This window comes from Anopheles merus, chromosome 3R (assembly GCF_017562075.2).
Source record: "Anopheles merus strain MAF chromosome 3R, AmerM5.1, whole genome shotgun sequence".
Classification (NCBI taxonomy): Eukaryota; Metazoa; Arthropoda; class Insecta; order Diptera; family Culicidae; genus Anopheles; species Anopheles merus.
Window position 1 is genome coordinate 26,030,245 of NC_054084.1, and position 12,630 is coordinate 26,042,874.

Genomic DNA, 12,630 nt, shown 5'->3' on the forward strand with positions numbered 1-12,630 from the left:
ATAACCAGCCCGCCCAGCTGGTCGAACAGAACCAGGCTGTAAATATATCCGACTGTACGCAACACGGAATCCCTCACGAGGCGCACACCACCAACTTTCGTGTATCGTTTCCAGCTGTTTTTTAGTTGCATGCGATGTTTACATGTTTTACCCTGATCGTATCTCCCCCGGTGTGTCATTTATTCTTGGTTACATTCGTTCTTTTCCTGGCCGTATAGAGAAAAGAAAAAGTCTTGGCACAGTTGTTTCTAGTTTTGCTAAAAGCGATATTCCCTTGACGCATTTTTTCCTTCCATTTGTGTTCATTTTCTCTGCTTCTGTTTGCATTTTTTAATACTAAAAAAATCCTTATCCCTAACAGCATCGAATACAACATTCGAAAGACGCGAAAAACTCGCGACAGGGACAACTTTTCTAATGGGGTTGACAGTAGCAAGTGCTGCCCCGAACGCAGGAAAGCAAGAGAACGTGGCAAACCAATGCATGATGATATCGTCATCGTTTCCGCTTCCGCTTGCCCAAAATTCCGCGCTTCCAGCTTTATTATAGCTTTTATGAATCTTCTTAACCGAGAAGCGGACAATAAAATTTAATCCCATCCACCGGTGGCCGAAGGGACACGACGGACCGAAGAGCAGCAGTAGGAAAATAAGGAAAAACTAAAACATCGCAACAGAGCGAATGCGGCGCATCGCAGCTGTGGAGCGAATGGAATGGAGTGGAACTGCGGGTTCGCCATTCCCGCTAATCCTTCTTTGGCTGATGATGTAAAATAAGAATGCGACGGCAAAAGCGGAGACATTGCTTCCGGGAACGATCCCGCGTTCCGAGAGCGGAAAGCGATTGTTCTGAAGTCATAAATTACAGCTGTCAGATTGCATCGGACATCCGCGTCTTATCGCAGCGCTGTTGTGAACCTGTGGCGGAAGGTGGCTGATGTTTAAAGTCAACAGCCGATACAGCTGAGCTGGGAAGAGCAGCGCGCAGGAAGAGTTTAAACCCGTAAATAATTGCTGCAGAAAAGTTGGAACTGTCGATAGAAACTTATGGTACAGGAAAATGAACTCTTAAACGTAAAATAAACTGAAGGTCAATGACGAATTATAGAAAATAAAATACAATAAGTAAGAATAATAATATTTGAAAAATAAATTAGACGAAATATAGCGCAATACAAAAATATCAATTATTATTTATGAAAACCAACAAATATTTTACCTCTACATCAAATGTCAACAGTCTAAATAACCCGGCATCAAAGCCAGCCCAAACGTGGTTAGATGAACGTTTGCCACATTTGTAAGGTTTTGCGCGCTCACGCCGTTTATCTCTTTCACGCACACACGCACCGTCTATTGGCGAATGTCAATCGGCTAAGCGTGCTCGGCGACCGCATGGTTTGAGCGACCACGTGCTGCGGGTTATGTTTTGATGCGCTGCCGCGGACGGGCCTGACCGTTTATTCACACCAAATGGCATTATCTCTCTCCCCGCAAGCTGATGGCGTGTAGCAGGAGATGCATTTTATGCAACTAATGACCATTAAACGTACAAGCTGTTTATAATCTGTACATGTGCTTGGCTAATGAACGGCAGCACAAGCGCGTGCAACGTTTTCAAGCGGCTTTTGTAAGCGATGAGAGAAGAGGGGTCTTGTCTCATTCGCTCTCTCTCTCTCTCTCTCTCTCTCTCTCTCTCTCTCTCTCTCTCTCTCACGAACATACGGATGACGCACGCACCGGCCGCACACTGACCTTCATGGGTAAAGGGAGACGATTACACGTTAGGTGATGTGCTGCTAACAATCGCTAGCGCAGTATGTTTCTGTTTGATAGGGTGAGTGGCCGAAACGGGTGTTAGATTAAGACTGTGCTTCATAGGATCATTTCTATAGGCAAGTTTTCAACTCACTTTCACTCGAAAGTCGAGCTAATCCAACCCACGATGATGAGGTGTAGTGGCTGTCCTGGAGCGTGAAACTGTCGGATCTCGGCTGCGTCTCTGACGCGTCGATCTGTGCTTGATGATCGTATCCATTTGCAAAGGGCAGACACAATCTGAGTGGTTTTTATGAAACTCTTATTAACTTATCAAACATTAAACACAAATATGAAACATTTTATATCTTTCTTTGAAAAGCATTTTAGAATATAGAAATATTGAAGAACAAAACCAGGCCTTGAACGTCAACAGTTTTGAGTCAAAGAAAAAGAGGAATACCATTTTAAATTAACGGAGGAAATTGAACTTCTCATGATTGCTCAAAATGTACAATATGTTGTTCTATAATGCTGAATTGTTATAAGAGAGCTGCTACTTTTGATACTAGATTCCAACACATGATTGTTGACGAGGTACAAATCCAAGTCAAGGTCAAGGACGTCAGTTTTGAATTATTCTTCTCAAGTAGATCGTTTTGATATGCAAATATTGCTTGGATTGTGTAGCTTCAAATATTATTGGAACTTTTTTTCGTTAAATATACTTTCGTTGAACAATATTTTTAAAGTGTAACAAATGCATTCGGATGTTGTGACGTAATGATAATCAAGCGTGCACTTGCTTGGAAGCTTTAATAATTACGCTATTAAGAATCTCTGCCTTATTTAATCTGTTTGTTTTGCCATTTCCAAAAACTAATCAAATAAAGCTACCATTTCGACAACAATACCATGTGTATATGCCACATATTTCCATTATTTTCGCCAAAAAAGCAGTACCACCATTTCGTGGGCACTTAAGCAAGTAAAGAGACTGTTAAGCACGGACTACAATGCAGCGATGTAACATCTACTCAGCTCTCGGGGACGACGAGCTATCGTAACGAGGAGTTTTAACAGCAACCGGCTCCCGAGTGTACGAGAGAGAGAGCTCCCTTTCGCACCCAGGCCCATTTTTACACACGTCCGTTCCCAACCATATAGGCCAAACAGTGCAGAACAATTCATTTTCTTTGAACCTCTCCAAACAGCTGCTCCCCGTTTGGCGCGCAAGAAGAACGTGCTCAAAGAGGGAAGTCCTCTTATCGGCCCTCTTATCCCAAACCGACCAAGAAAAAAAAGGGAAGCTCTGAAAAGAAAATCCCGACATTACTTGCACAACACTATAGAGAGCTTACAGCACATGAGCAACGGCGGCAACCACACGGAAGCGCCGGTGTGTGTTCTTGCTCAAGTGTTGGTCGGCTTTTTCACTGCCGAACGCGCCCGACGAAAGGATGTCTGGCGCACGCCAGCCGTAAAAGAATTCTCATCGCTCAACCGTTACCGTTGCCCCGCGTGCCCCCACCCTCCCCCTTCCGATGTCCCTGGTTCCAGGTCCGCATGGGTGCCGTTTCAGGCTACACCCTGAACGAATATCTTTTCCCAGCCTGATTGTGCCTTAGGTTTGGTTAGCACTTTTATTTTTAGTCCCAACGTTTGGGCACGTGTAGCCGTATCCGTAAACACTTTCACTACAGAGCGTTGATGCTGTCTCTGCCCTTCTATCCGCTGTTCGCTCGAGTATCTCAAAGAACGCAAGGCGAACGAGCCTTATTCTTCGGCAACTTGCAGTGGGCAACTGCGCACAACCAAAACTCTGAACTCAAACTATAATCAGTTCGTGTAAAGAAAGAGCGTCTGGGGATGATTTTTGTCGAAGGCGCGGCCCACCGTACCCATCATCATCATCATCATCGTCATCATCAGAAACATTCATTTTCAAAGACGCTCATGAAAGGCGGATGCAATCGAAGGCAGGACACGCACCGCCCGAGCGGCTCGAACGTAACTTATCTGTTAGGGCAGTCGAATATGTTCCTTCCGAGAATTTGCTACAACCCGTAAGGGCGCTGCTGTCGGAAATGATCGACCAAATCGGTAATGAATGCTAAGGGACATGCGGGCGGCCAGCAGCAGCAGCAGAACGACCACAATCCCAGACACATCCTTTCCATCGACAACATTCTACCGGCGTTTGGGGATGAACGGGTCAAGATTGTTAGAAGAAACCAGCCAGACATGGAGTTGGTTGTGCTGTCGAAAATCAAGAGAAAAGATACCACCCAAGAGAAATATGTATCATTTTTATGGGAAATTTCCAAGCAAAAGTGAGGGAAAAAACAAAATGCCAAAAGTTGGCATTTTTTCTAAGGGACAGTAAGGAATTTTTGACATATTTTTATGGTCACTTCGAGCACGGCATAATAAATCACCAACAGTTTTTCATGCTATTTCGTGTAGCCCGTCTTTAAACAAACTGCTGTGAGTCAGATTTTACGATCAACTCGATGCTCCGATTGCGAATGGATTAAATTTAAACTCAACCGTTAACAAATACCTCCTTCCGGATTTCCCCCAGTCTGTTCTTGTGCCTATAATGCAGCGCCATAAACCCACCGCACAGTTACAGTTGGATGAATATTCAGCAAATATAAATATTAATCACCATTCGCCAAAGCCCACGCCTAGGCTCAATCAGCTCAATGCAGCTGTTTATGGAAGCGTCCGACAAATTTCATGTCTGCAAAATCGCAAACAAACAAAGCCAATCGGCCCAAACACGCGCCTTTTGTTGACTTTCCTGCAACTATATCTAACACCACCGTCGTCAAACAAATGGACATTTAAATTGGGGAAGTTTTCTATGTATCTATTTACCAGGTAGCCGTTGCTTGTTGATTTGATGATTCACACTTCAATTTCGGTTCATTAATCCAGACTGTTGCACATTGCGCTTGTTCTCGCGAATTCAATTAAGCAACCGTTTTCCGCGCAATGTCGTCCGACAACAAGCTGGCGCTTTAATTACTTTAATGTTGGTGTTGCGATCGATGCGATCGGTTGTTAACCATGAACTTTCATGTCCGGTTGCTAAGCTGAGCTTATGGTGCAGTGAATAAAAAGGACACTCTCCACAACGCGGCCACAAGCTCAAAATCACAATGACACGCTGGACACTTTTTGGTGGCGGAAAAGCTTACAGTCTGTGTCCGCAGCAGCATGATTGACACCGTAAAACTGGTCATTATCGGGAAAGTGTGGCGAAACCTCACAGCAGACCCCAAACTACTCCAACACCTTCCCCGTGTGTGTGTGTGTGTATGTGTGTGGTTTTTGGTGGCATTATAGACAATAACAGAACGCTGTGAAAGGTTGGAAGCGCTCCATTATGCTGTTGGTGGAAAATGCGACAGTTCTGGGAAAGATTGAAATGACCCCGAAACCGGCTCCTGTCAACCTCATGTTGTCACCCGTTGATTACGCAATTGTCGGGCCAATCGATTTGGTTTTTGCTCCCAGGGGTGATTGATAGTTTGTTTGGAGCAATATGAGCGGATGGGATGGACTCTAAAGGACGCGGTGTGAACTTTGAGCCCTAAAAAAACAAGAGCTGCCAGTAATTATTGCACGAGCCGAGTTGATACACCACAAGTGAGGTTTCAATTAAATTTAGCATTATTAATGCATTGATTATTTTCACTTCCTTTAGGCAGATCATTAACATGCACTCGATACATGTGTTGTTAGTTTTTTCCGGGTACGTAGGAATATGTTATTTATATTATTGCCCTATCTCACTCATTATTCCATTTTTCATACTCGTAATTGGAATCATGGTTCACAAATGAGTTCTGACAAATTACGTTTAATTATGAGTAACGTAAATAACCTTTATCTATTTGTGTACTTTGTTCTCATACTCAATCAATATTAAATATTCAATAATAGTATTAATATAATAATAGCTAATATGGATAACATAGTGATACCTAACATCTTGTCGTATGATCATTATCATCATATCATTGTGACTCAACAAAACTGAACACCTGTTTACGCCATAAATACTTAAATTATTATTTTAGTAAGTTCTCACAATTAAAGAAACAATCCGTTAAAAGCAAAGTTATTTAACCTATGGAAAATGAGCTAGTTTTCATATTATATACACTCTAAAACAACGCTCCTACGGCCACAAAGTACACCAACGATAGTTAGTTTGTGAAACTAATTGCAATCCTCTGAGGCGCAAAATAGAGACCTAAAACCAACGACATCTCACTCTAATGTAGTTCACATTTCCATCACGTTACTTCAACCTCCAACTATCCACCAGCACACCACAGCACGCAAACGAAGAGATGAAATGTTGCCTGCGTGAAACGGTCGTAACACATTACCCAAACCATACACACACACCAGGGTAAAAAGTTTTCGAAGCAGCCTCACCTTGAATTTCCCTTTTCATCAAACATGCCCATTACGCTTCCACGTACAATTCCCCTATCAAACATTAGCATATGCTTTAGACACTTGCATTACACTAATTCCCGTCTCATCTGCTCATCTATTCACCAGATGCTTCAGTTTTCTTTCTCCTCATTTCTCCGCCCAGCACTGCAAAACGCCTACGTCGCTCTCGATCCGTTTTTTTGCCGGTCTGGTCGGTCGGGCTGTCAAAGTTACCTCCTTCCGTTGCCAGTTCGGTTGGCTGACACGGCCGAGATAGGGACGTCAAAATGGTGCCGCTTTGCTACCGTACACCAAAACCCGTACATCTACTTCTACACGTAACGATACAGGTAAACAGGCCCAAAGGAAACCGCTCCTGACATACAGAACATCCGAAACAATGCAGGCCGAGCACAAACAACAAGAGGGAGGAAATGCAGGCTGTAAAAAAAAAAAAAAACAAACAACAGCTGATCCCGCCACCCAAACCTGGTATGCTGGTTTGAGATTATGATGCAAATGAAAAAGGACGCATCCACCCAAGCAGCACATTTGCTCCACTTTGCTCCCTTTGCCGGGGCGCAGCACCGGCTCATACAACCGATTCGTGTCACTTTTCCTCCTCGACATCGCACAACTTTATCATTCTTCCACTCAAGGGAGAAAAAGTGTAAGTGTGTGTGTGTGTTAGAAAGATAGAAAGAGAGAGAGAAACAGAGAGAGAGAGAGAGAGAGAGAGAGAGAGAGAAATACAAAAAGACGGAATTAGTCCCACTCGCTTCCCACCCATCCTCCCACTCCACCGCTACGACGAGATGCGTTGAGAAAAAAAGAGATACCGCTTAGTTGTGCAACATAACCTCACTTCATCTAGCACTTTCGAGAGGCGGCAACAACCTGCAGATGAGGTAGCGATGCTGTTGTCGGCTGACAGTGACACCTTCCTCTCTCCCGCAACCCACTCTACCGATAAAAGAAAGCAACCGACACATTATGCTCCCGAGGTTGCAGGGGGAAGGGATGAATGCTTTCAGGCCATCGGGGGGATTTGTTGTATCAACAAGAATATGTAAACACCCTTTCCCATCTTCATAAGCAAGGACGCAGAAAGCAAAAAGGAAATAGAACGTGTGTCTGTGTGAGTGTGTGTGTGTGAGAGAGAAAGAGAGAGAGAGAGATAAAGAGAGAGAGAGAGAATAAGAGAATCTGGTCGGGATGCTGTTTTAGCTCAGGACGGTGAAGTGATGGGGGTTGGATTATTCCTTCTTCTGCTTTGAAGGCTTCCCCGAGTTGCATGTATGGTTAACATGGAAGCAAACGCATCGACGCTAGGTACTCCCCTATGCAACACAAGTGAAGGATGCTTTCGAATGAACCAATGTCCTTCCTTTCAAAATCTACAGTCAGTCTCGAAACAGCTTCATCATCCATTCAACTAATTTTAATCTACAAGAAATTCACAGACTGTTTCAGGCTATCGTCAATAAATTCAGATTTACAATATAAACAGAACCAACAGCATGAAGATCGTAATCTAATCTAGCATCGCTGGAACAGCAGAGCTGGAAAAGGATTACAGGGTGTTCCGAGTCAATTTCCAATGTCTACAATAGTTTTCATTGATTGCGAGAAGTTTTTCAACAGCTGTCAAATGTTGTATTTGCATCACAATAATGTTTCAGCTCTTCTTTCACATGATTTTCAACACGTTAAAAACTCGTTCAATTAATTTCGGAAAAATAAAACGCAGGGATTAAACAGATGTTAAAAATATTGGAGAACGCTAAAAAAGGCATTAAACTATAACTGTAAATGCTCAAAATATTCTATAAGTGCTATACGTCAGAAAACAACAAAATTCCTTTCTTTATTATAATATCATATTTCTCAACCAGCACTGTAATAGAAGGATCGAAACACAAAACAACGTCGGATAGAGCAGCAAAGGAAGCTCGCAAATATAGTAGGAGAGCCATATTTTGTGAGGTTCGTTTGAAGTGGCTCGTTTTGCTGCCAACAGACGAAGGACTTCTAAGGATGACACTTCAACCCTACTCCCGCTCCCGCAGTGAAAGGCGATTGCACAGGGAAGTGCGAAAGCCCACCGACAACCAGGACACATATCAGTTGCAACATAAGAACAACGGCAAAATGCCGTGATTTATGCAGCATGTATGGAAGCGAGCAGGGAGGGATCTCCCATGCGATTTACAGTGGCCTTCTTGAGTCACACCCATCTGGGGCTACGAAATTCCCAGCGCACAGACCAGCCGCAGCAAGTTCCCATGTACGCTACATAAAGCTGCATTTAATTTTGTTTCCCATTTTTTGTCCCATAACGTTAAGTTGCTATCCTTTCACCGAGTAAAACGATTTATGGACATAACTGAGAGGAAAAATGCATCCCATCATGCGCCGGATTACGATGCAATTTCGCATCACTCTCGATGGGAATAGCACCACACCACGAGGCTGTGTGAAATAGTTTGCATCAAAACCAGCAAAGCATTATTACTGCAGACAAGACCGCACACATTCTTTGAGCGGGCGCGGTCGGGCTCATGAAACCATGATTAAAATAAATCAGCCTCCCGTGGACATTCGTGTGGAAAATCGACGAAACAATTACTCCATTGTCATCCTTCCCTAGCGTAACCCGATCAAATGCGGCTGGCCACGCGGACCAAAAACCCGCAAATTGGAAACGCAATCTGCGCACGACGTCAAGTAATGCGCGCGCGCTTGTTACGTGATACAGCAGCACCTGCAGCGCTGCGTCGGTTGCGGTTGCGGATAGAGGATCCATCCACCGTCCGCCACATCAAAAACGTGCCCCAGCGTCCTTAGGATGCGAGATCATCCTACAGAGCGGTGGAGTATTAGTTTGAGCGAAGGAAGAGCTTTTATACGGATCGATTAGCACACTGCGGTTAGCAGCAGCAGCAGCAGCAGCATTGCACAAGGTGGTTCACGCTTCCGGTACCCTCAACCCCACGGAAAGTAATTACACAAATTCCACAACTCGCCATTAAAGTTTAATATCTTTGCCGCTCACTGTGGCGTAGTTGTTGACCTCTATTTCCACAAGCATCTATCGTTGCAAAAGTGTTCTATACACAAAACCTGTCATAAAAAAACATAAAGGAAACTGTCACTAATTTACGTTCCCGTCCTGGCCCGGAAGCAGCGTATCGAATCCGCTGAAGCAGAAAAGCGCTTAAAGAGAGCTAAAATCAATATCCGCCGTAGGTAATCCACTACGTCGAGCCACAGATACCCACAGATACATTCACTGCCTTTAGAGTGGTTCGAGCTTTCCGTTTCCCTCAAAGGGGGAAAAAACCCCAAATCCCGGTCCGGATCGTCCGTCCATAATTATTATATGCTTCCGTCGTCTCGCATGCTGGAGGATGCTTTACGCCCGATTTCATTCGCATACTAAAGCAAAACATGAATTGAAACAAGAAAAGCTTTCAAAATCCATTTCTCCTTTTTGCTGGGATTGCCGCTGCTGCTGCTCCCCGATAGGTCGATTTCCCGTTCCGTTCGGGTGGAAAACGGTTCCCGCAAGCAGTCCGTCAGTGGATCGTTCGCAGCGGATCGTTCTTCGGACACTGCTGAGATTGCATTACGCTCCCCAAATCCAAAAAAAAAAGAAATCTGGCTCCGACGACAAGCTGCCGAGACGAGCAGAACGGAAGACATTCGAATGGGCGTATTAAAATCACAACACAACCACGGCCGTAGTACAAGCGAATGCTTTTTGGCGAATAAAAATGCTGCCCGGTGATTCCAGGAAATCGGCAGCAGTAAATTACCATCGCCATCATCAACAACCGTCGCACAACGCGTCGCACCCGCCATCTGCTGTTGCTTGTTGATCCTTTTGCGTGAACGTTTCGCTCCCGACGTGCGGTGTTGTGTGTCTCGATCGATACTGGTTATTAGTCTGTCAGTTTTCTTCAACGCTATCAAACGCTACCAAACACCAACGAAGCCATTGCATCCGAGAGCAATTTCCGAGAGGAGAGACCCCAATGCGTAGAGGGTCTCCAACGTCCAGAGCCTTGAATCCATTCAAACATTCCTTCACATCACACTTGGTAATCGGCGTGCATGAAGCTGACAGCTGCTGTCAACTCGAATTATCTTCCGCAATCAGCGCACCACGCCAGGAGACACTAGGGTGTCCCATCACCCCGCAAAAGAAAGGCACCAATTAGATGCAAATAGAGCGAGCAACAACAACTCACGAGACCCCCCGCCCTCCCTCCCCCTCAACTGAAATAATGCTTCTCGATCGCCAAACTTACCTCGTCCCACTTGATGAACTTCTCGCCGTCCTGCAGGGCCTTCGGGACGTCCATAACGCCCAGCTTGACGGCGGTCGGATTATTCAGGGCCACCGCCGTACTACCACCACCCCCCGCCGGTGGTTGACCGCCAGCGGTCGTGGCGGCGGCGGCGGCGGCGCTGGCGTTGGCATTCGGCGACGCTGCATTTCTCGGCGAGCACGAGCCGGACAGTGATTGCGGTGACTGCGTGGTGCTGTGCTGCCTGTCCGCCGCCGTCAGTAGCGAGGCCATCCTTGCGCGTTTGCGGAGAAATCACGGCCGGGCGGTGTGCGGTTTACAACCCCTCCAGAAGAAGCGAGGAGACAGCTGGATAGCAACAAAAAAAAACGAACCAGCGCCACAACAATCTAAACCACCGACGTATCTCGCGCGAGCCCTCTTGCCCGGGGGGGATCGATTGCCGATAATTCAATCAATCTGCCGTTCCGGTTACCATCCGGTATGCACTGGCACCCTCACTAACACACACACACATACACACACTTAGAGAAAAGGATCTTTTCCTTTGGCGCTTTGGAAGGGAAAACTCGCTTGTGATTCACTGGAAAATGGCGCCGATATTGGAATGGGCGTACAAGAACCGTCGCGGGACACTAACACACTCACACATACACACACACGACGATAAATATAGACGCACTTCTCAGGCACCGCACACGTGCCTTCGTGACACACGAGCCATTGTTGCCATTTTAATTAATATTTACACCCGGCTGGATACATTTTCCATTAATCACCGATCGATCCAACCGACGAACGGAAAGCTCGTTCTCGCTCGCTCGCTCGCTCCCTCTTTCTAGGATTAAATCCTTTTGGAGGGGGAAGAAAAGCACATTAACACACACAAACACACACGTAAGCTGACACACTCGTCCTTCACTCTCTGTTTATAGGTTCAGGCCGCCAGCCCGTTATCCGAAGCGCAATGGGGCAATGGCGGTTTTTAATTCAACTGCCCCTGCTACCCACGATTAATGGAAAACTGACCTGTGAAAAAACAAAAAAAAACAAGTGCGCAAACATAAATAAATGACAGGCAGGACAATGAATGGAAATAGCTGTATAATAGCAAACACAATACTTTAATCCCGAACGTGGCTCAAACAAGCGATCTCCGGCTTGCCGCCGCCCGCCATCAAATCACGCTCAACCAGCAGCAGCTCGAACGGCAATCAACGGCAACGCGTAGAACGATCAACGTTTGATTGGTCCGTACCAATGGTCCGAGAGTGCGCCCCTCAATTGAGACACCGCAACGGGACACACCATTTAATTTATGCAAACACCACGCAGCCACGATTCGATTCGATACGCCGTCCACAACGCGGGGCAAGACAAACGGGATGGATTTTTTCTTTTTTTGAAACCAGAGCATACATATTCGCTCGGTACGCTCGGAGATGGGGCCCATCCAGGAGAAGGAAGACACCGTTATCGTTGTCCTTTCACCGCCGATACCGCATGCTACCCCACGCGATATGCTACTGATTTATGGTGCAGTGTGTAGAGTGTAGTCTCTGTGGCGGGCAAGCAAGCAAGCAGGCAAGTATAAATAATCTTACCAACGGCAGAGCGCACGTTGGAATCGAAATAAAAGCGAAGAAATAAGTTGTGGTTTGCTGCAAGCAGGAAGAGAGGAAGGGAAGGCACAACGGAAAACCGAGACGGAACACTCCCACGGACGCCTTGCCGCGGGATCCTTTCTGGAGTAGCAGAAGATTCCAGCAGTCGAGCTTGTTGCTCGAACCACGCTCTGCTGTCCGGGTGAGTGGGGTGGTGAAAATGAACCACAAAAAAAACACACACACACATAGAGACCTAACACGAGCGTTGTCTGCCGTTTGAATGGTTCCGTTTCTCCAGCTGATGGGCACTAGATGGGAAGAGAGGCGTCCGCGCCCGAGACGAGCTGCCCGCTAAGTGATTGATGATGAATGGACGTCAGTCGTAGTCGTCGGGAGGTGTCTCGTCTGTACCAACAGGGTGGTCGGAGGTGGGGAATGGTTTGATTTTCGACATATAACTGTTTTGCGGATTTATTTCTCATTCGTCTTCGGATG

General features: G+C 45.8%; 1 protein-coding gene and 1 non-coding gene across 8 annotated transcripts in view; one reads left to right on the forward strand and one right to left on the reverse strand.

The window, feature by feature from the left end:
- The window catches only part of LOC121595616 (1-phosphatidylinositol 4,5-bisphosphate phosphodiesterase classes I and II), a 93,803-nt gene that overhangs the window by 68,198 nt on the left and 12,975 nt on the right, over positions 1 to 12,630 (reverse strand). For 6 of the 7 annotated variants that reach the window (XM_041919705.1, XM_041919700.1, XM_041919704.1 and 3 more), the window contains exon 2: positions 10,529 to 11,557. The exons of the other annotated variant lie outside the window; for it this stretch is intronic. In XM_041919705.1, the coding sequence (XP_041775639.1) occupies positions 10,529 to 10,801 (273 nt within the window). In that variant the 5' untranslated portion in view covers positions 10,802 to 11,557. The remainder of the gene's footprint in view (positions 1 to 10,528; positions 11,558 to 12,630) is intronic. 7 annotated transcript variants of the gene reach the window in all.
- Positions 1,864 to 2,066, forward strand: LOC121598144. Its single transcript, XR_006005533.1, has one exon. It is a non-coding gene; the product is annotated as a small nucleolar RNA U3 (small nucleolar RNA).